Source organism: Dermacentor andersoni, chromosome 1 (genome assembly GCF_023375885.2).
Source record: "Dermacentor andersoni chromosome 1, qqDerAnde1_hic_scaffold, whole genome shotgun sequence".
NCBI classification, from domain to species: Eukaryota; Metazoa; Arthropoda; class Arachnida; order Ixodida; family Ixodidae; genus Dermacentor; species Dermacentor andersoni.
Window position 1 is genome coordinate 100,437,712 of NC_092814.1, and position 15,176 is coordinate 100,452,887.

Genomic DNA, 15,176 nt, shown 5'->3' on the forward strand with positions numbered 1-15,176 from the left:
TCACACTTTGGCATCGTATCAGCGTTCATCGTTTCTTCTTGGCTTCTCCTCAGCTGATAAAACCCGATGATGCCTCGCAGCAGGTCGAATTGTTTTGCAAGTCCACGCAGCCGCATTCTGACATAGGTGAATTGCACAAAGGTGCGTACATATCACCTTTGAAGACCGATAATAAATCATAGGTTGGCGATGTCAGGGCACTGGGCGCATATATATATATATATATATATATATATATATATATATATATATATATATATGTGTGTGTGTGTGTGTGTGTGTGTGTGTGTGTGTGTGTGTGTGTGTGTGTGTGTGTTTTCCTCGAGCCTCTGCACTCGACATAACCAGACGCTCACTAAATTCAAGGATTTATCTAGAAATTCTTAAATACCGTTAATGCACACATTCAGTGCATTGCTTAATAAATAGCAATTTAAACACATCGTACTATTATAGGTCACTGACAAGGACGCATAAGAGCCTTGATATGAGGTGGCGCACATGAGGGTGTAGTTCTTTCACACCGAACGCACGTTAACCATTTAGAGCAATGGAAGGATGGCGTCATGTAACATTCTATATACTGGATTGTAGGCCGCTTTAAGACGACGCCCTGCTCACCTATTATACATGAAGCTTCATGGCGGCATGGACCTTTGTAGTTCATTAGAATTGAGAGGCATAGGCCAATCTGACAGGTGTCATTCGCCCAAAAGTTGTTACCCACGGAGAAGAGCATTTGTCACTTTCCTTTAACGCGATTGGCCACATAAGGATTCTTGCTGCGATTATTCGTTGCGTTCGTGAGGTGAATTTTATTTCACAGCATCAATATTGTTCAAGCAGTCCACATGATTTTCGTACCAATGGTGGTACGTGATCTTATTCGCCATTGCTATTTTTTATGTCATCGTATGGACGTCCCGTTTTATATTATAGGCATAATTTCAGTCCGTCGTACGCATACATTCACTCACACCGCAGGCCACAGGATGAGCAACATCGTGGGCAGACACACTACGTCGCTTTGACTTGGTGCTGAATTAAAACTATGAGCAATATAATAGAACTCTGAGGCTAACAGCGCGGAAGACGACAGAGAAATGCACAACAGCAACAGCCTTTCATAATTAGAAAGGTCTAGGCAATTTTTTTTTGCATTGTTTTATCTCGCATCGAAGATTACAACCTGAAAAGCACCGGAAAAAAAATCATCCGCAGCCATATGAACGAGAGAAAGCTCAAACTAGGAAAAAATAAGAACGATACAAGTGCTCAAAACTCATCAGTGACAAACTTGACGGTTCTCAGAGACGAACACCACACTTCTCTCTGCTACCACCCAACAGACTGTCATGACGAGTATGAAAAGTCATGCCATTGCTCGCGTAGAGTAACTCAGCCTATCAGACATCAAGCAGAAGTTCGCATCACAGCATTAATGTTACTGGCTTCAACAACAGCGCACGCCCACTGCAATTATGGACTAAAACTGCTCAATGCACTTTGAGATGACAGATGAAAGCGTACCACAAAAATATTAGCACGCGTCATCCTCGGCTATCAGTTGTGGCCTCTAGCTAATCGGCTGCAACAGCCCGTTCCGACAATTACCGGGCCTGCGTAAGCTCGAGCTGCGCAGATAGACATAATTATGTTAGTAAGACTGCTACCCGCCTATCGTTTAAACATCGGTGCTCAAGTGAATATGTAAGAAATAAATTACTGAATCTTCTTAATTAGCTGTAGGACATTGCGATATGTCGAGGAAGTAATGTCCGCCTCTTCGGGTAATTAACCTGAAAAGGCGGAAAAGCGCTATCTGACACAGGCAATTAAAGAAATCTGCCCGGTCTAAGTACAATCGGTGGTGTATTTGTTAAAGATGATTTATTGCTAAACGTTAGCGAGAAGCTAGCACATCAATACGATTCTTGGCGCCGGCAGCTCTCGATCGACATTCGCTCCCTAGCAATGAGATTGCCTACGAGAATACCAGCTGCTAAACTGCTAGGCGAGTGGTTGGGTGTTATGGGAAATTCTCATAATACAAATACATAGAATTGGAGTCACGGAGTGTGTACTGCACATTGCCCACGTGTTTCTCAGCGATGGACGCATCCTTGCTCGTACGTGAGGCACTAGATAATATGTGTACTTGTGATCGCGATCTAGCGCGATCTAGAGTATTAACTCCAGTCTGTCTAAACGTACCCCTAGCATCCCACTAACTCGGGCAGAAGAACAGGAGTGGAAACATTTGTCTACACAGATGACATCGGCATCAGGGACCTGCGTAACACCCTTGCTATACAAGCCCACTAGTCAGGGCTTGGTCCTTGCTACAATGCCTCATGACCTCGAGCGTACCGGAATCTTGGAAGAACGCTAACATAATCCTAATCCATAAGAAAGGGGACGCCAAAGACTTGAAAAATTATAGACCGATCAGCTTACTGTCCGTTGCCTATAAAGTATTTACTAAGGTAATCGCAAATAGAATGAGGAACACCTGAGACTTCTGTCAACCAAAGGACCAGGCAGGATTCCGTAAAGGCTACTCAACAATAGACCATATTCACACTATCAATCAGGTGATAGAGAAATGTGCGGAATGTAACCAACCCTTATATATAGCTTTCATAGATTGCGAAAAAGCGTTTGATTCAGTCGAAACCTCAGCAGTCATGGAGGCATTAGGGAATCAGGATGTAGACGAGCCATATGTAAAAATACTGAAATATATCTATAGCGGCTCCGCAGCCACCGTAGTCCTCCATAAAGAAAGCAACACAATCCCAATAAAGAAAGGCGTCAGGCAGGGAGATACGATCTCTCCAATGCTATTCACAGCGTGTTTACAGGAGGTATTCAGAGACCTGGATTGGGAAGAATTGGGGATAAGAGTTAATGGAGAATACCTTAGTAACTTGCGATTCGCTGATGATATTGCCTTGCTTAGTAACTCAGGGGACCAATCGCAATGCATGCTCACTGACCTGGAGAGGCAAAACAGAAGGGTGGATCTAAAAATTAATCTGCAGAAAAATTAAGTAATGTTTAACAGACTCGGAAGAGAACAGCAGTTCACGATAGGTAGCGAGGCACTGGAAGTGGTAAGGGAATACATCTACTTAGGACAGGTAGTGACTGCGGATCCGGATCATGAGGCTGACATAATCAGAAGAATAAGAATGGGCTGGGGTGCGTTTGGCAGGCATTCTCAGATCATGAACAGCAGGTTGCCATTATCCCTCAAGAGAAAAGTGTATAACAGCTGTGTCTTACCAGTACTCACGTACGGGGCGGAAACCTGGAGGCTTACGAAAAGGGTTCTACTTAAATTGAGGACGACGCAACGGGCTATGGAAAGAAGAATTATGGGTGTAACGTTAAGGGATAAGAAAAGAGCAGATTGGGTGAGGGAACAAACGCGAGTAAATGACATCATAGTTTAAATCAAGAAAAAGAAATGGGCATGGGCAGGACATGTAATGAGAAGGGAAGATAACCGATGGTAATTAAGGGTTACAGAATGGATTCCAAGGGAAGGCAAGCGTAGCGGGGGGCGGCAGAAGGTTAGGTGGGCGGACGAGATTAAGAAGTTTGCAGGGACAACATGGCCACAATTAGTACATGACCGGGGTAGTTGGAGAAGTATGAGAGAGGCCTTTGCCCTGCAGTGGGCGTAACCAGGCTGATGATGATGATGATGATTGGAGAGAAATTGTTCTTGCTCTTTCATGGACGGAACCACGGGATACGATCGAATTCGAGCAGTTACCAACGCTCTGTTTGGGAGTGACTGGTGTGGCGGGACACTTCAGACCCCGTAGCACTGTGATGATGATCGCGTCGAATGTTCCCCTATTTTGCACCCGGGGCATACACTGAAGCAGCCGCCCCAGTGTATGCTACTCTGTCCTAAATGGCTGCCTTCGGCGCTACGAACGAACGAACGAACGAACGAACGAACGAACGAACGAACGAACGAACGAACGAACGAACGAACGAACGGACGGACGGACGGACGGACGGACGGACGGACGGACGGACGGACGAACGAACGAACGGACGGACGGACGGACGGACGGACGGACGGACGGACGAACGAACGAACGAACGAACGAACGAACGAACGAACGAACGGACGGACGGACGGACGGACGGACGGACGAACGAACGAGTGAACGAACGAACGAACGAATGAATGAATGTATCTTCATTGCCCGAGAGGATGGTGGCTCTTAGGTCTAATTCAGAGTTGCGGGGAAGTATACGGGAGTGCTAGTGCAGATGGTGGAAAAAACAAGAGGGGGGTCGGGGGGTCGGACGCTGTATCGACTGCCACTGAAGTCACCCACGGGCATTCATGTAAGCTAGAATGTAAGCGCTAGGAAATAGTGCATAGGAACTGTGTCTGCATGTTATTGGATGACCTCCGACAAGTTTCGAATAAGAAAGTTCTGGATAACGCTGAATCACAAACACTCCGCCTTCTGGCGACTCAGGCTACGTTGAGTTAGCTCCTAGTACTATACTCGGCCCTGCCCGACAATCATAAATATTCGTCGTATTATCGCATTCCATAAGGCTTACGCTACGCAGGCAAGAAACAACGGATGAACCTGCATGCGACAGTTTTCGGAGCATGGTATCCGGGAGAAAAAAACATTTAGTCGCAGACAGTCTATCCTCAGCAGAAATGAAAATTTTAATGCTTACTTCCACTTGTGACACTGCACTTCTCAATTCTAGGTTAACTGGCGAAGATTGTAAAAAAATTGCGTTTCTCAATTCTTGTTCTGTGAAACCTTTTGGGTCCGGCTGTACGATCGAAAATGTCATCTACAGCCCGAGTACCACCCGAATGCATTCTAAGCCACCCGAATGCATTCTAAGCATTCGGGTGGTGCTTACAAGAACTTAGCGAGTGGCTCTATCTAAATAAACTTGACTTAAATAAAAAAAAAAAAACGAAATTTACAGTTTTTTATTCCAAGAATAAGCAAACAGATTACGACGTAAAACTTTTTTATTCTGGATCGCAACTTGAACATGTCTCAAGCCATTCGTTTCTGGGTGTTACATTTCACAAAAACCTAAGCTGGACAGAGCACATAAATAAGGTACGCACTAAGGTTGCACGATCTGTTGGCTTGCTACAACGGATCCGATGCTTTGTGCCTATCAGGCTTATCATACAATTGTACTTTTTGTTAGTGCACTCGCATCTTAGCTACTGCCTCTTAGTATGGGGAAACGGTAATAAAACAGATATAGAAAAATTGGCAGTACTGCTACGGCGAGCTGTTCGGTTGCTGAACTTCTCGAAACAATACGTAGGATCTTCTATACTAATGATGCGCTACAACATTCCTAATATTAGAGACTCTTACAAAACAAAGATCTGCATACGGCTATTTAAGGAGATCTCCAGCAACAGGGAACTATTTTCAACTCTTTACCTGAGTAGAGGCACAGGATACAACCTACGTCACACATCAATAGTAATAAAGAAACCAAGGACAAAATATGGCACGCAAACGAACGAATATGAAACCATATCTTTATGTAATACGTACCCTAACATTGTTGACGAAGCTATAAATTCTAGAACAATTCACAAATTTAAACATGCAATACAAAACATAGTATTTTCAGATCACAGTGTGTCTAACGAATGTTAATAAAGTTTCTTTGTTTAATGTCAATAGTAATGTTATTAATGTTCTATTCTGAATGTATAACTTTTGTTAATAACAGAATGTTCTTATTTTTACTGTGCTGTATTTATTTAGTTACTTGCTATTTGGCAAACGGTTGATACTTTTCAATGTGTTTAAAATTTCGCTGTAAATAGTTTTGAAGTTTTGTGTCCTATTAGTTGTACTTTGTTTTATCAGTTGACTGCTACTTCTGCTGCTCCAGCGAGGTAAAGGCCTTAGACAGGAGGATTACGCCCTCCTTTTGCCTTACCTTGCGGGCAAACCTTGTATTTATGTTGCCCAAATAAAATGAAATGAAAGAAAGAAAGGCCTTCGTTCCATCTGTCGAGCAAAGTATTTATTGGTCGATCTGTTTACCACAGTCTACCCAAACTACCTGCAAGACACACAGGCAGGTTACGCAGAGTAACTGCACACTATTGCATTTGGTATCTATTTATATTTACCTCTTTGCTGTAGTTCCTTAATGTTGACGGCCAAATTTTTTGATCACATCGATCATGATTCTGAATGATGCCGCCATAAGGTGCCGCTTTACATTAAATGAAGACTCAAGTAGGCTAGGTGACGATTTGTCCCCGCCCCGTTTCAAAGGAGATGCCAATGAATCATCATCATCATCATACTCCCAGGCCAGAACATTGTACAGCCCAGCAGACCGCTTGCATATATATATATATATATATATAGACCAAGGAAAGCATAGGGATCATTCGCTGGGGTTGAAATTGAAATGTAGAAAATAATGAGGGGTAAAGGGCAATGAAAGTGGAAGAAACGATAGCTCGTCGCTGGTGGGAGCCGAACCCACAACCTCCGCATTACGCGTGCGTTGCACTACTAATTGTGCTACTACGACGGCTATCAATGCGGACGCTATCTTGGTCATTTATTTGTACTTGATCTAGCCCTGTGAGTGCCATTGCCACTCAGGGTCATGTTGAGCGGATGAGGAACATGCTTTTTTTGCACGATAGCGTCACGTGACACCTGAACTTGGGCTTAGCTCCCACCGGCGACAAGTCATCTTTTCGTCCAAGTCAAGTAACTACAATAATGCGTTGCACTAATAGTTTTGTATAAGCAGGTGTGTAAGCGGGGTTGACCCCTGCAAGTGACCATACTGCAGTGAACTATAAGGTATCGAATAAAGCCTGCCAACTGTGTGTCCTGAGTGCCTATCGCAATGCGTCTCACAGTTTTAATTGATTGTCCGCCATTCTCACATTGCCACTGAACGTGAACTTTCTGTATCTTAGAGCTTTCGGTACCCTAGGGCCTGTTTAATGTAAAAAGTCGTTTCGCTTGATCTGTTCCCTACTTCTGCACCGCTCGCGGCTGGCCCATCCTATGACTGCAACGTGGAGCGCTGCTTGGACCATTGACGTAGTGCGAAAAAGAAAAGAATTGAAATGTAAACGTTACATCATCCCGGCCTAAGTTTCTTGCCGGTCGAACGTGATTGTTCAGCCTATCACCATAAGGTTGTTCAATAAACAGGCATCTTATCACTACAATTGTCTCGTTCGGCCAACTCGAACCTGCCTTCACCAAAGAACTCAACTAAATTGCTTAAATCCGGAAGGTTCGAGACACGCCTGAGGTTCTGCTGCAGTGTCTCAGCGTTACAATTGAAAGTTCGCGCGCTTTCGACAGATTATCCCATGCTCTTCACATCCAACAAGTTGAAAATCGCATTCGCATGGTTTCTGCACGACAAGTGCTGTGGCATGATGCCGCTGGCCGTCGCCATTTCATTGCTGTGCTTAATTTCTAGATGATTCGTTAGTTTGCGCTGCTGTTATATTAAATAGATTGTACCAACTCGCACAACAGCAAGCTCTCTTGAATCCCGGCCACGGCCGCCGCACTTCGTTGGGGGCGAAGTGCGAAAACACTCTTAGATTTAGGAGCACGTTAAAGAACCCCAGGTGGTCCAAATTTTCGGAGTCCCCCATTACGGCGTGCCTCACAATCATAAAGTGGTTTTGGCAGGTAAAATCCCATAATTTAATTTTTTTAAAACTCTCTTGAAGTTCGAGTCAAGGAACACAGGTAGCTGCGAGCGCACCCTTTCTATATGTCCACTGTCATATGATGTTCAGCTTATTTGTAGCTGTAACAGTCCATGTTTTCATGAACAAAAAAGTCAGTTAAAACACTTTTATTCGTTAGAAGTGAACTAGACAGATTTCGAACAGATTCTACTGTACGTGCAGTGTAATCGGGACGCATGCATCACGTGGAGATGTCCTCTCGCGAGCACGTCGGAAAGCATTTCTTGACAGTGGCGTTTCTTCTCTTCAGTTGATGACTGGCCAATGGGTCGTAAACCGCGGCTGATGTGTCTTGTGGTGTTCGCAGTTGCTGGTGTCCGGCGGCGCGTCCTCGCCCAGCTGCGCCGAGCCGTCCTCGGGCGCCTCTTCGACGTCAAGCGGGAGCGGCGGCGCTGGCGGCGGCGCGCCCGAAAGCCCCATGGCATCCGAGCAGCCCGTTTGCTACGAACCATCCCGGTTCTTGTATCCGCGGCTGGCCACGGGCCTCGCCGTCAACGGCCTCTACCCACCCTCGTACGCCGACCAGTCGGGATACGTGGCAGCACTGGGCACCAGCTCAGCAGCTTTCTACCCTTCCCTGGTGAGCGCAATCGTTGCAACGACGTGCCGCCTGAACCGGGCTCAGTCCTGGTTAACCTCCCTGCCTTTCCTTTGTCAGTTTCTCTCGCTTTATCACTTAGTTTCGGTGTCGGTTCCCGGTGGTTAAACACATAAACACAATTGACATGGTGTCATTTAACACTACGTCAACTAAGGCGGTGTCAGCGTTATTGTAAGAGCTGCCTTCATGTCCGTCAAAGCCAACACATTGACCCAGTGACATTAATACGGACCTCATAGTTCGTTTTCTTTTTTTTCTGACCAAGCAATGCTGACTAAATTGCAGCCACCTAACATTGAACACGCAATGCTTTTGACGTCATCAGGGGCCCTATAACGTAAAACTTTTCCAATCTGTTTTTATTCCAATCTCTTGACGTCAAAGTTACGTAACCAACGACGCAAGCATCGGGCGGCAACCCGCAGGGTTGTTTGAAAAGCCCAATCAAACGCGCTTCTCGTTTGTAGTATGTCACTCTCTTTAGCCTTCAAAGCGAATAGCATTGCCTACATTGAGCAGTTTTTCTTGTCTAGCTGGCTGAGAAGAAGCGAGGAGCACACGCAGATGGAGAGAGTTTCGATGGGGCTGAGTCAGCACAGCGAAAGTAGATAACCGGATGAGGAGGGTGGTGCCGGCGTCTGCGATTGGTCGGCTTCCGCTTAGTTGGCTTGCGCTGGCTGGTCTAAAATCGCGGCGGCGTGCCATACGGAAGTCTAAAAATGTCTCTAAAACGGATCCTCAGCAAAGAAGCGTTGGCAGAGTGGTGTCGTACACGTGTAGAACAGTGTCGATAACGTTGTATTCCCACGCAACTTATTTTATTATACGCAAATAAATCCATGCTCCCCGGCAGCTCCGTGTATTTAGTGCCACAGTGATCGGCGGACAGCCATCTTCTATTCCTTTCGGAACGGGGCAGTCTCCCACTTTCCGAAAATATTTCTGTTTTATTCAACATATTAAGGCGCCTTTAACGCATACAGCTCACTTTGACGCGATGAGTTTTCGCGGCTGTGTGACGTCGCGTGACAGACAGATGAAGCCGGCGCAGCCAGAAAACGTTTGACCAGTAGCAGTTGGCCAAACGACGCCTTTATCGCTAATGACGAAAAAGGCGTCGAATCAGGAATTATTATTTTTCTTGCGTTTGGTCTAATCATGCATAATCAGTGTTCACATATCATGTAACATGGGGCGTTTACACCGTTCTCCTGACGTCGCGAGACAGACAGGCGCAATGGATATGGGTCGAACATTTTTTGACCAATCGTGAAGGACTGATTGCAGAATTGGAATAGAAAAGTTTGGAATAGCTTTACGTTATAGCGCCCCTGCTCAGGGTGAGAACCCAACGGTTTTTGATCACCACGAACATGTCAATTTTTACTTTGCTCATAAAAGAACAAGATCAGAGGCCGTTTTCTCGTTGAGTAGCTTTTGGGCATGCGATCACTTTTGCTAGATTTCGCGAGTGTTCGTGTATACGAATGACAGCGTTAATAAGGATGCCGCAAATACCAATGCTTTTCATTTTTCATAAATTAGGCAAAAATAACGAATGAATTTTGTTCACTGAATCTATGTGCAAATTCTTGACAGCCTCAGAAAAAGTAGGAAGAATCCTGAAATACCACAATTTACGAGCTTAATAAAGATATTCAGATAGCCTTTTCAGGTTTTAATACGCAGGCGCGTAGAAAGGAGCGTATGTGTGAGGCAAAGAGGATACTGAAACTTAAAAAAGAAGTGAACTCCGAAGTAATACACCAATATGAGGCCATGTACATCCTGCGAGGTATCAGACTGCTCATTACAATGGTAACCAAGTCTCTTGCTTTGAAACGCACCCAAATATTTGGTGTCACTACGAAGCCATACACAAGCGGGGGCTGATTGGTAGGTAAGGTTGTATATTTACTGTGTTGTACAAACTCAACGACCTGCGCGGCCTGACATCCTTAACTATAATTTTCCCAGGATATTTAGTCATACGATAAACATCATACACGCCTATAGCATAGGCTCATGTTGGTTGAGGTATTTACCAGCATGAAACTCAAACATGACCCATAATGTCAGGCTACTGAGCATGGATGTCCCAGTCCGTATCGTGCAATAATTATTTTCATTCGGGTTTATTTTTATTTTCCTTATAATCGTTCCCATTTAGTGACTGATCCCGCTGATTGCGACGGCGTGGTTTAGTTCGAGTCAGTGACGAAGGCCAAAAACAATAGATAATGAAAAGAATCGTCATAAAATACGGCCACTGAAAGTAGTTTCCTAGAGACATGCAAGCAATGATATAAACGCGTGGCCCCAGTTTTTTATGGCAATGAAAAGAGTTTTACAAGGTTCTGGCACGAGGTGACGACGACGGCTACTCTTTTCATGTCGATATTGGCAAGAAAAATACAATAGCAAGAAACGATCAAACGGCTCAAAATAATGCCGTTCTCTCACCCATGTTGATTTTTGAGTCGCTGTACCGGCCAGTAGACGAAAACGATAGGTACTGTTCGCATCAATTACGTACGTATGAAACACGGCGCCGTATTACTTCTTCTCGTTGTTGTTGTTGTCTTTCCTGTTCTCAATCTTCTTTTTCTTCTTCTTCTTCTTCTTCTTCTTCTTCTTATTATTATTATTATTATTAGTAGTAGTAGTAGTAGTAGTAGTAGCAGCAGCAGCAGCAGCAGCAGCAGCACCAGCAGCAGTAGTAGTAGTAGTGGTAGTAGTAGTAGTAGTAGTAGTAGTAGTAGTAGTAGTAGTAGTAGTAGTAGTAGTAGTAGTAGTAGTAGATTGTTCTTTAAATTCTTAGAAAAAAATTAAACTGCGCCACTGAAAACAAAAACAATGAGTAGGCTCAGTGTTTTTACTTTGCGAGGCTACGTTACCGTCCTCTACGGGAGACGATCTATAGCTAATGATGAGCCTTGTATATTATACACTTTCTTATTTGAGACAATGCTTTATTGATGCCTTTGGAAAGCGTCCGATAATTTCAATGCACTCTATTGCAAGGTCTTCAATATCGTGCGGAAGTCAAAAACAGAAACGGTTGTGGAAACGAGAACAATGATTGATACAAACGGGAGCACCAAGTATCGCACTATCGTCGCCCACACTAAGTGCGGAAAGCTCTAGATTATTTGTTTTGTTAACTACCATAGCTGATATTTATTATGTGAAAGAGTGTGTTCTGGTGACACTTTTCTACCGTTTCGCTCGTCTTTTCTTGCCGCAAACCGCACTCAACCTGGCAAATTTTCATAGCGCCTTTAGTGCAGGAATGTTCCATTCGCTTACCGCTAAGTGCAACAGTGCCACTTTGGTGGCGAATTAGATGGCGTGGAACACGCGATGCGCTACTGTTTTCTTGTGAAATTTTTTACTGCATTCGTGGTTCCAAAAATGGCCATTCAAGCCGAGATAAAACCACTTCCGCAAGGCTGCAAAGAGAGAATTTCCGTGTCTTACGGCACAGCGACGACGAGCATGCCGCGAGAACTGGTCCATGCGATGGCGTGAAAACGTAATGGAAGAGAGGGACAAAAAGCGCGCCTTTATGGATGACACTTAAGTGCGATTGTGAATACAATTGTGAAGTCATCTCTTCTTCAAAAGCCAAAGCACAAGAGGTGTCAGCTGGATGCGAGAAATGGTTGCGGCGCGCACGCGCAGCATTTCCACGGCCAACGACGACAGCTCTGCGTGGCCATCGGGAGTGCACATTCATCCAAACAGCCACGAGCGCAATCCGTGCGCCGCACGCATCGGCGACGCTCGCCATAGGAGCGCACGGATTCGAGGGCTACGTGCGGATAGCGCCTGCGTGCGTACCGAAAGCATAATTTATGCGGCCACAATGCAATCCGCGGCCCAGTGTATTCCCCGACATAGCGATATGCAAGCGCAGACACGCCACGCTACCTCTGAATAAGGCACGCGCCCTCCGCGAAGCGCAACGGAACCGCGGCGTTGATAAGCAGGCGGCGTGAGCGCGCTCACAGGATAGCATACATTAAACATGAACGTGGAGTGGAATCAGGTTACACTTTACCGACAGCTCGCGCTTTCTCTTGCGCAAGGCTGAAGGAATAGTCCCGGACTGCTGCACAAGTGACGCCTCCCCCCACACACACACACTTCCCGGCCTGCGTGGAGCAAAGCTGTCCGTCCGAATCTCGGTTATTATTCTCTGAGCCCTACTCTACGCTCTGCGAGGAAACTAGCCACCTCGTCGAGGCAAATGCAGCCTTGCGGCACACAGGTCACTGTAGCATGCACAACATTTCCTCTGAATGAGGAATCCGAATATCGGTTACCCTTTCTTACCTTTTTCACGAATTTCACTGTCCTGTAGTTTTGTGAGACTGTTGTTAGTTTCGTCGGGTAGTTTAGAGAAAAGAGAACGCCGCACAGCCAAATGATCAGGGCGAGCAGGCCAATACGACGAGAAAGAATAATTATATTTTTCGCGTCGTTGACGCGAATCAAGATGCCTGGCGTTCGACCAAGTGTGAAGGCGCTGTGCGCATGATATAGCAATTCCTTTAATTTTTGGAAATCTTGTCTACAACAGGTACGCTCACTACTGGTCAGAGGGCATAAGGATGCAGAAAGTTGGGCTAGTTGGTGTTGATGCATTTGCTGAGACATAGTTACTAGCGCTAACAAGACTAACGAAAAAAAAGTTTGGACAGGACAGAACGCTAGCAGCTCTGTCCTGTCGAAACTTTTTTGTTCGTTAGTCTTATTAATGCTAGTAACTATGCCTCAGCTCATGCAAGCTGTCCTTTTCGCTACACGAGTAGGCGAAATTCTGCTGGTTCATTCAACCATGTATAACAACTCTCTGTGCACATTTCTGCAAGAATAATGTGTCTATAATCATTACCTCGTAGAAATGTGTGTGTCATTTCGCAGGTTTATTCAACGATAAATAACGTTACTTCACAGGGCCACTCCCGCAGGCATTCCCTGGTACTCTAACGTCGACAGCTATGCTCTGAGTTTCTTTCTTTTCTCTTTTTTTTCTTTTACTAGACTGTAATCGCCAAGAAGCCGAGTAGCCTCACTTACAGACTACATTGCCAGTAAACATACCGAAATACATGCCAAAGAAGGGTGGACAGAAAATTTGACTCTAGAAGATGAATGAGAAGGAACATGTGAAATTACATGGTACATTAGCCGGCACCACACTGGTTCCAACCTTGATCAAGTACTTTAGTTCATGAGCCTTCCTGAATTTGCGATTTGTACATTACAATTTTTGCCAGTCAATTGCGGAAGAGAATATTTTCGGTTATTTCAAGATGCAGCGGTGTTGTTGCACTTAAAAAGCGTAAAATGTTGATTGTTAGCTAATGACACACGGCTGAAAAATTGCACGATTAAGGTGCAAAGAAAGAGTATGCAGGAATAAACAAACACGACAGGCCTACAGCCTCACTTTTTCCTGCACAAAAATACTGACCACTGCTCAAAACTGCAGCATGCTGTGAACACGTATTCTGAAGCAGCTTCTGGGTGATCTAGATAGAGTGGAAGTTAAGCGCATAATTTCGCAAGCTCAGTCACCCTGGTCACTTGTTGCAGCTGCGCATCTATTGTTCTTACTAGCAAGGAGCGCTGAAAACAAGAGAAAACAAGGTGAAGAATAATTACAGGCAAAAAGAAGCACCCAAAGAAGGTGTTCGGTGTAATCAGCTACGCCACTGCTGAGTCCCTATTGTCTCATCTTCGTGGCCACGGCATGTTTCACACGATGAACTTGTCTGGCTACTGACAGAACAAAAGAAATTTTGGGCTGTCATGTTATTAACGCTGGCTCAGGCTTTAGTTTCATATTTTGTTTCTTCAGACAATTTAAGTTGTTGTATCTCAGGAATTCCCCACTTGCGTATTCTAAACCAACTAGTATACGTGAGCAGGTTAGACTGCCACAGAAAGTGAGACTGTTGAAAAGTTCTCTTCACCTAGAACTAAAACTCGTCCTCTTTTCTTTCTTCTTTAATATTTATCTGAAATAAGATAAGATAGGCGCCCGCCTTAGCGTGTTGACAGGAGTTTTGCAAAGACATCAAAATGCTAAGCAATGGAGCTTCAATAGAGCGAGGAGCGATGTGAGGCACTTGTACATTTCAGGCGACATAACGATTTGTATTTTGCACTAACACAGTTATGTTCCCTAACTGACGGTGGTCGTCTGCAGATGACGAATCGCATGAAATGCTGCCTAGACTCACTGGGTGCTTTTTAAAACGCCTTGTTTTCGTTTTCTGCGTACACAGTTATCCACAGTGACGTCAAGATTTAGATTAATCTTCACTAATTGCATTGCCTCTCGCAGCTGAAGAAAGCGGAAAATGGGCCATCATTAAACCCATTACGGGGGCACGAGACATGCCCACCGACCGGCACGCACACTAGTTCCTAAAGCAGAACGTTAGAGTAATTCGTAAAACAACCAAGCAAACACGCTCTTTCGGAAAATCTTCGATGGTCAGGAGAGAGCAGCCGGTCGGCCGCGGAGGCCGTTGAGTGAGACGTCGTTATACGGAGCCGCGATGGCGAGCGGAAGCACCGGCAAGACAGAGCTACTACTAGGAGCGCAATTTAAGACCTTCGGCTATTAGCGTCCGTTCGGCTACGCCGCCGCCTTCTGTGCGGGATGACAGCGTGCTCGCAGCACATGTGCGGTAGCCATTTCAACAAGATCTGCAGCGACAGACGGAGAGCAATTAGCAGTCGCAGCCTCCATCACAAAGTCGTAAATCTTTT

General features: G+C 45.1%; 1 protein-coding gene across 1 annotated transcript in view; it reads left to right on the forward strand.

Annotated features, from left to right (window-relative positions):
• The window catches only part of LOC126545432 (uncharacterized), a 134,379-nt gene that overhangs the window by 68,451 nt on the left and 50,752 nt on the right, over positions 1-15,176 (forward strand). Inside the window, exon 2 of the mRNA XM_050193309.3 lies at positions 8,094-8,366. Coding sequence (XP_050049266.1) covers positions 8,094-8,366 — 273 coding nt within the window. The remainder of the gene's footprint in view (positions 1-8,093; positions 8,367-15,176) is intronic.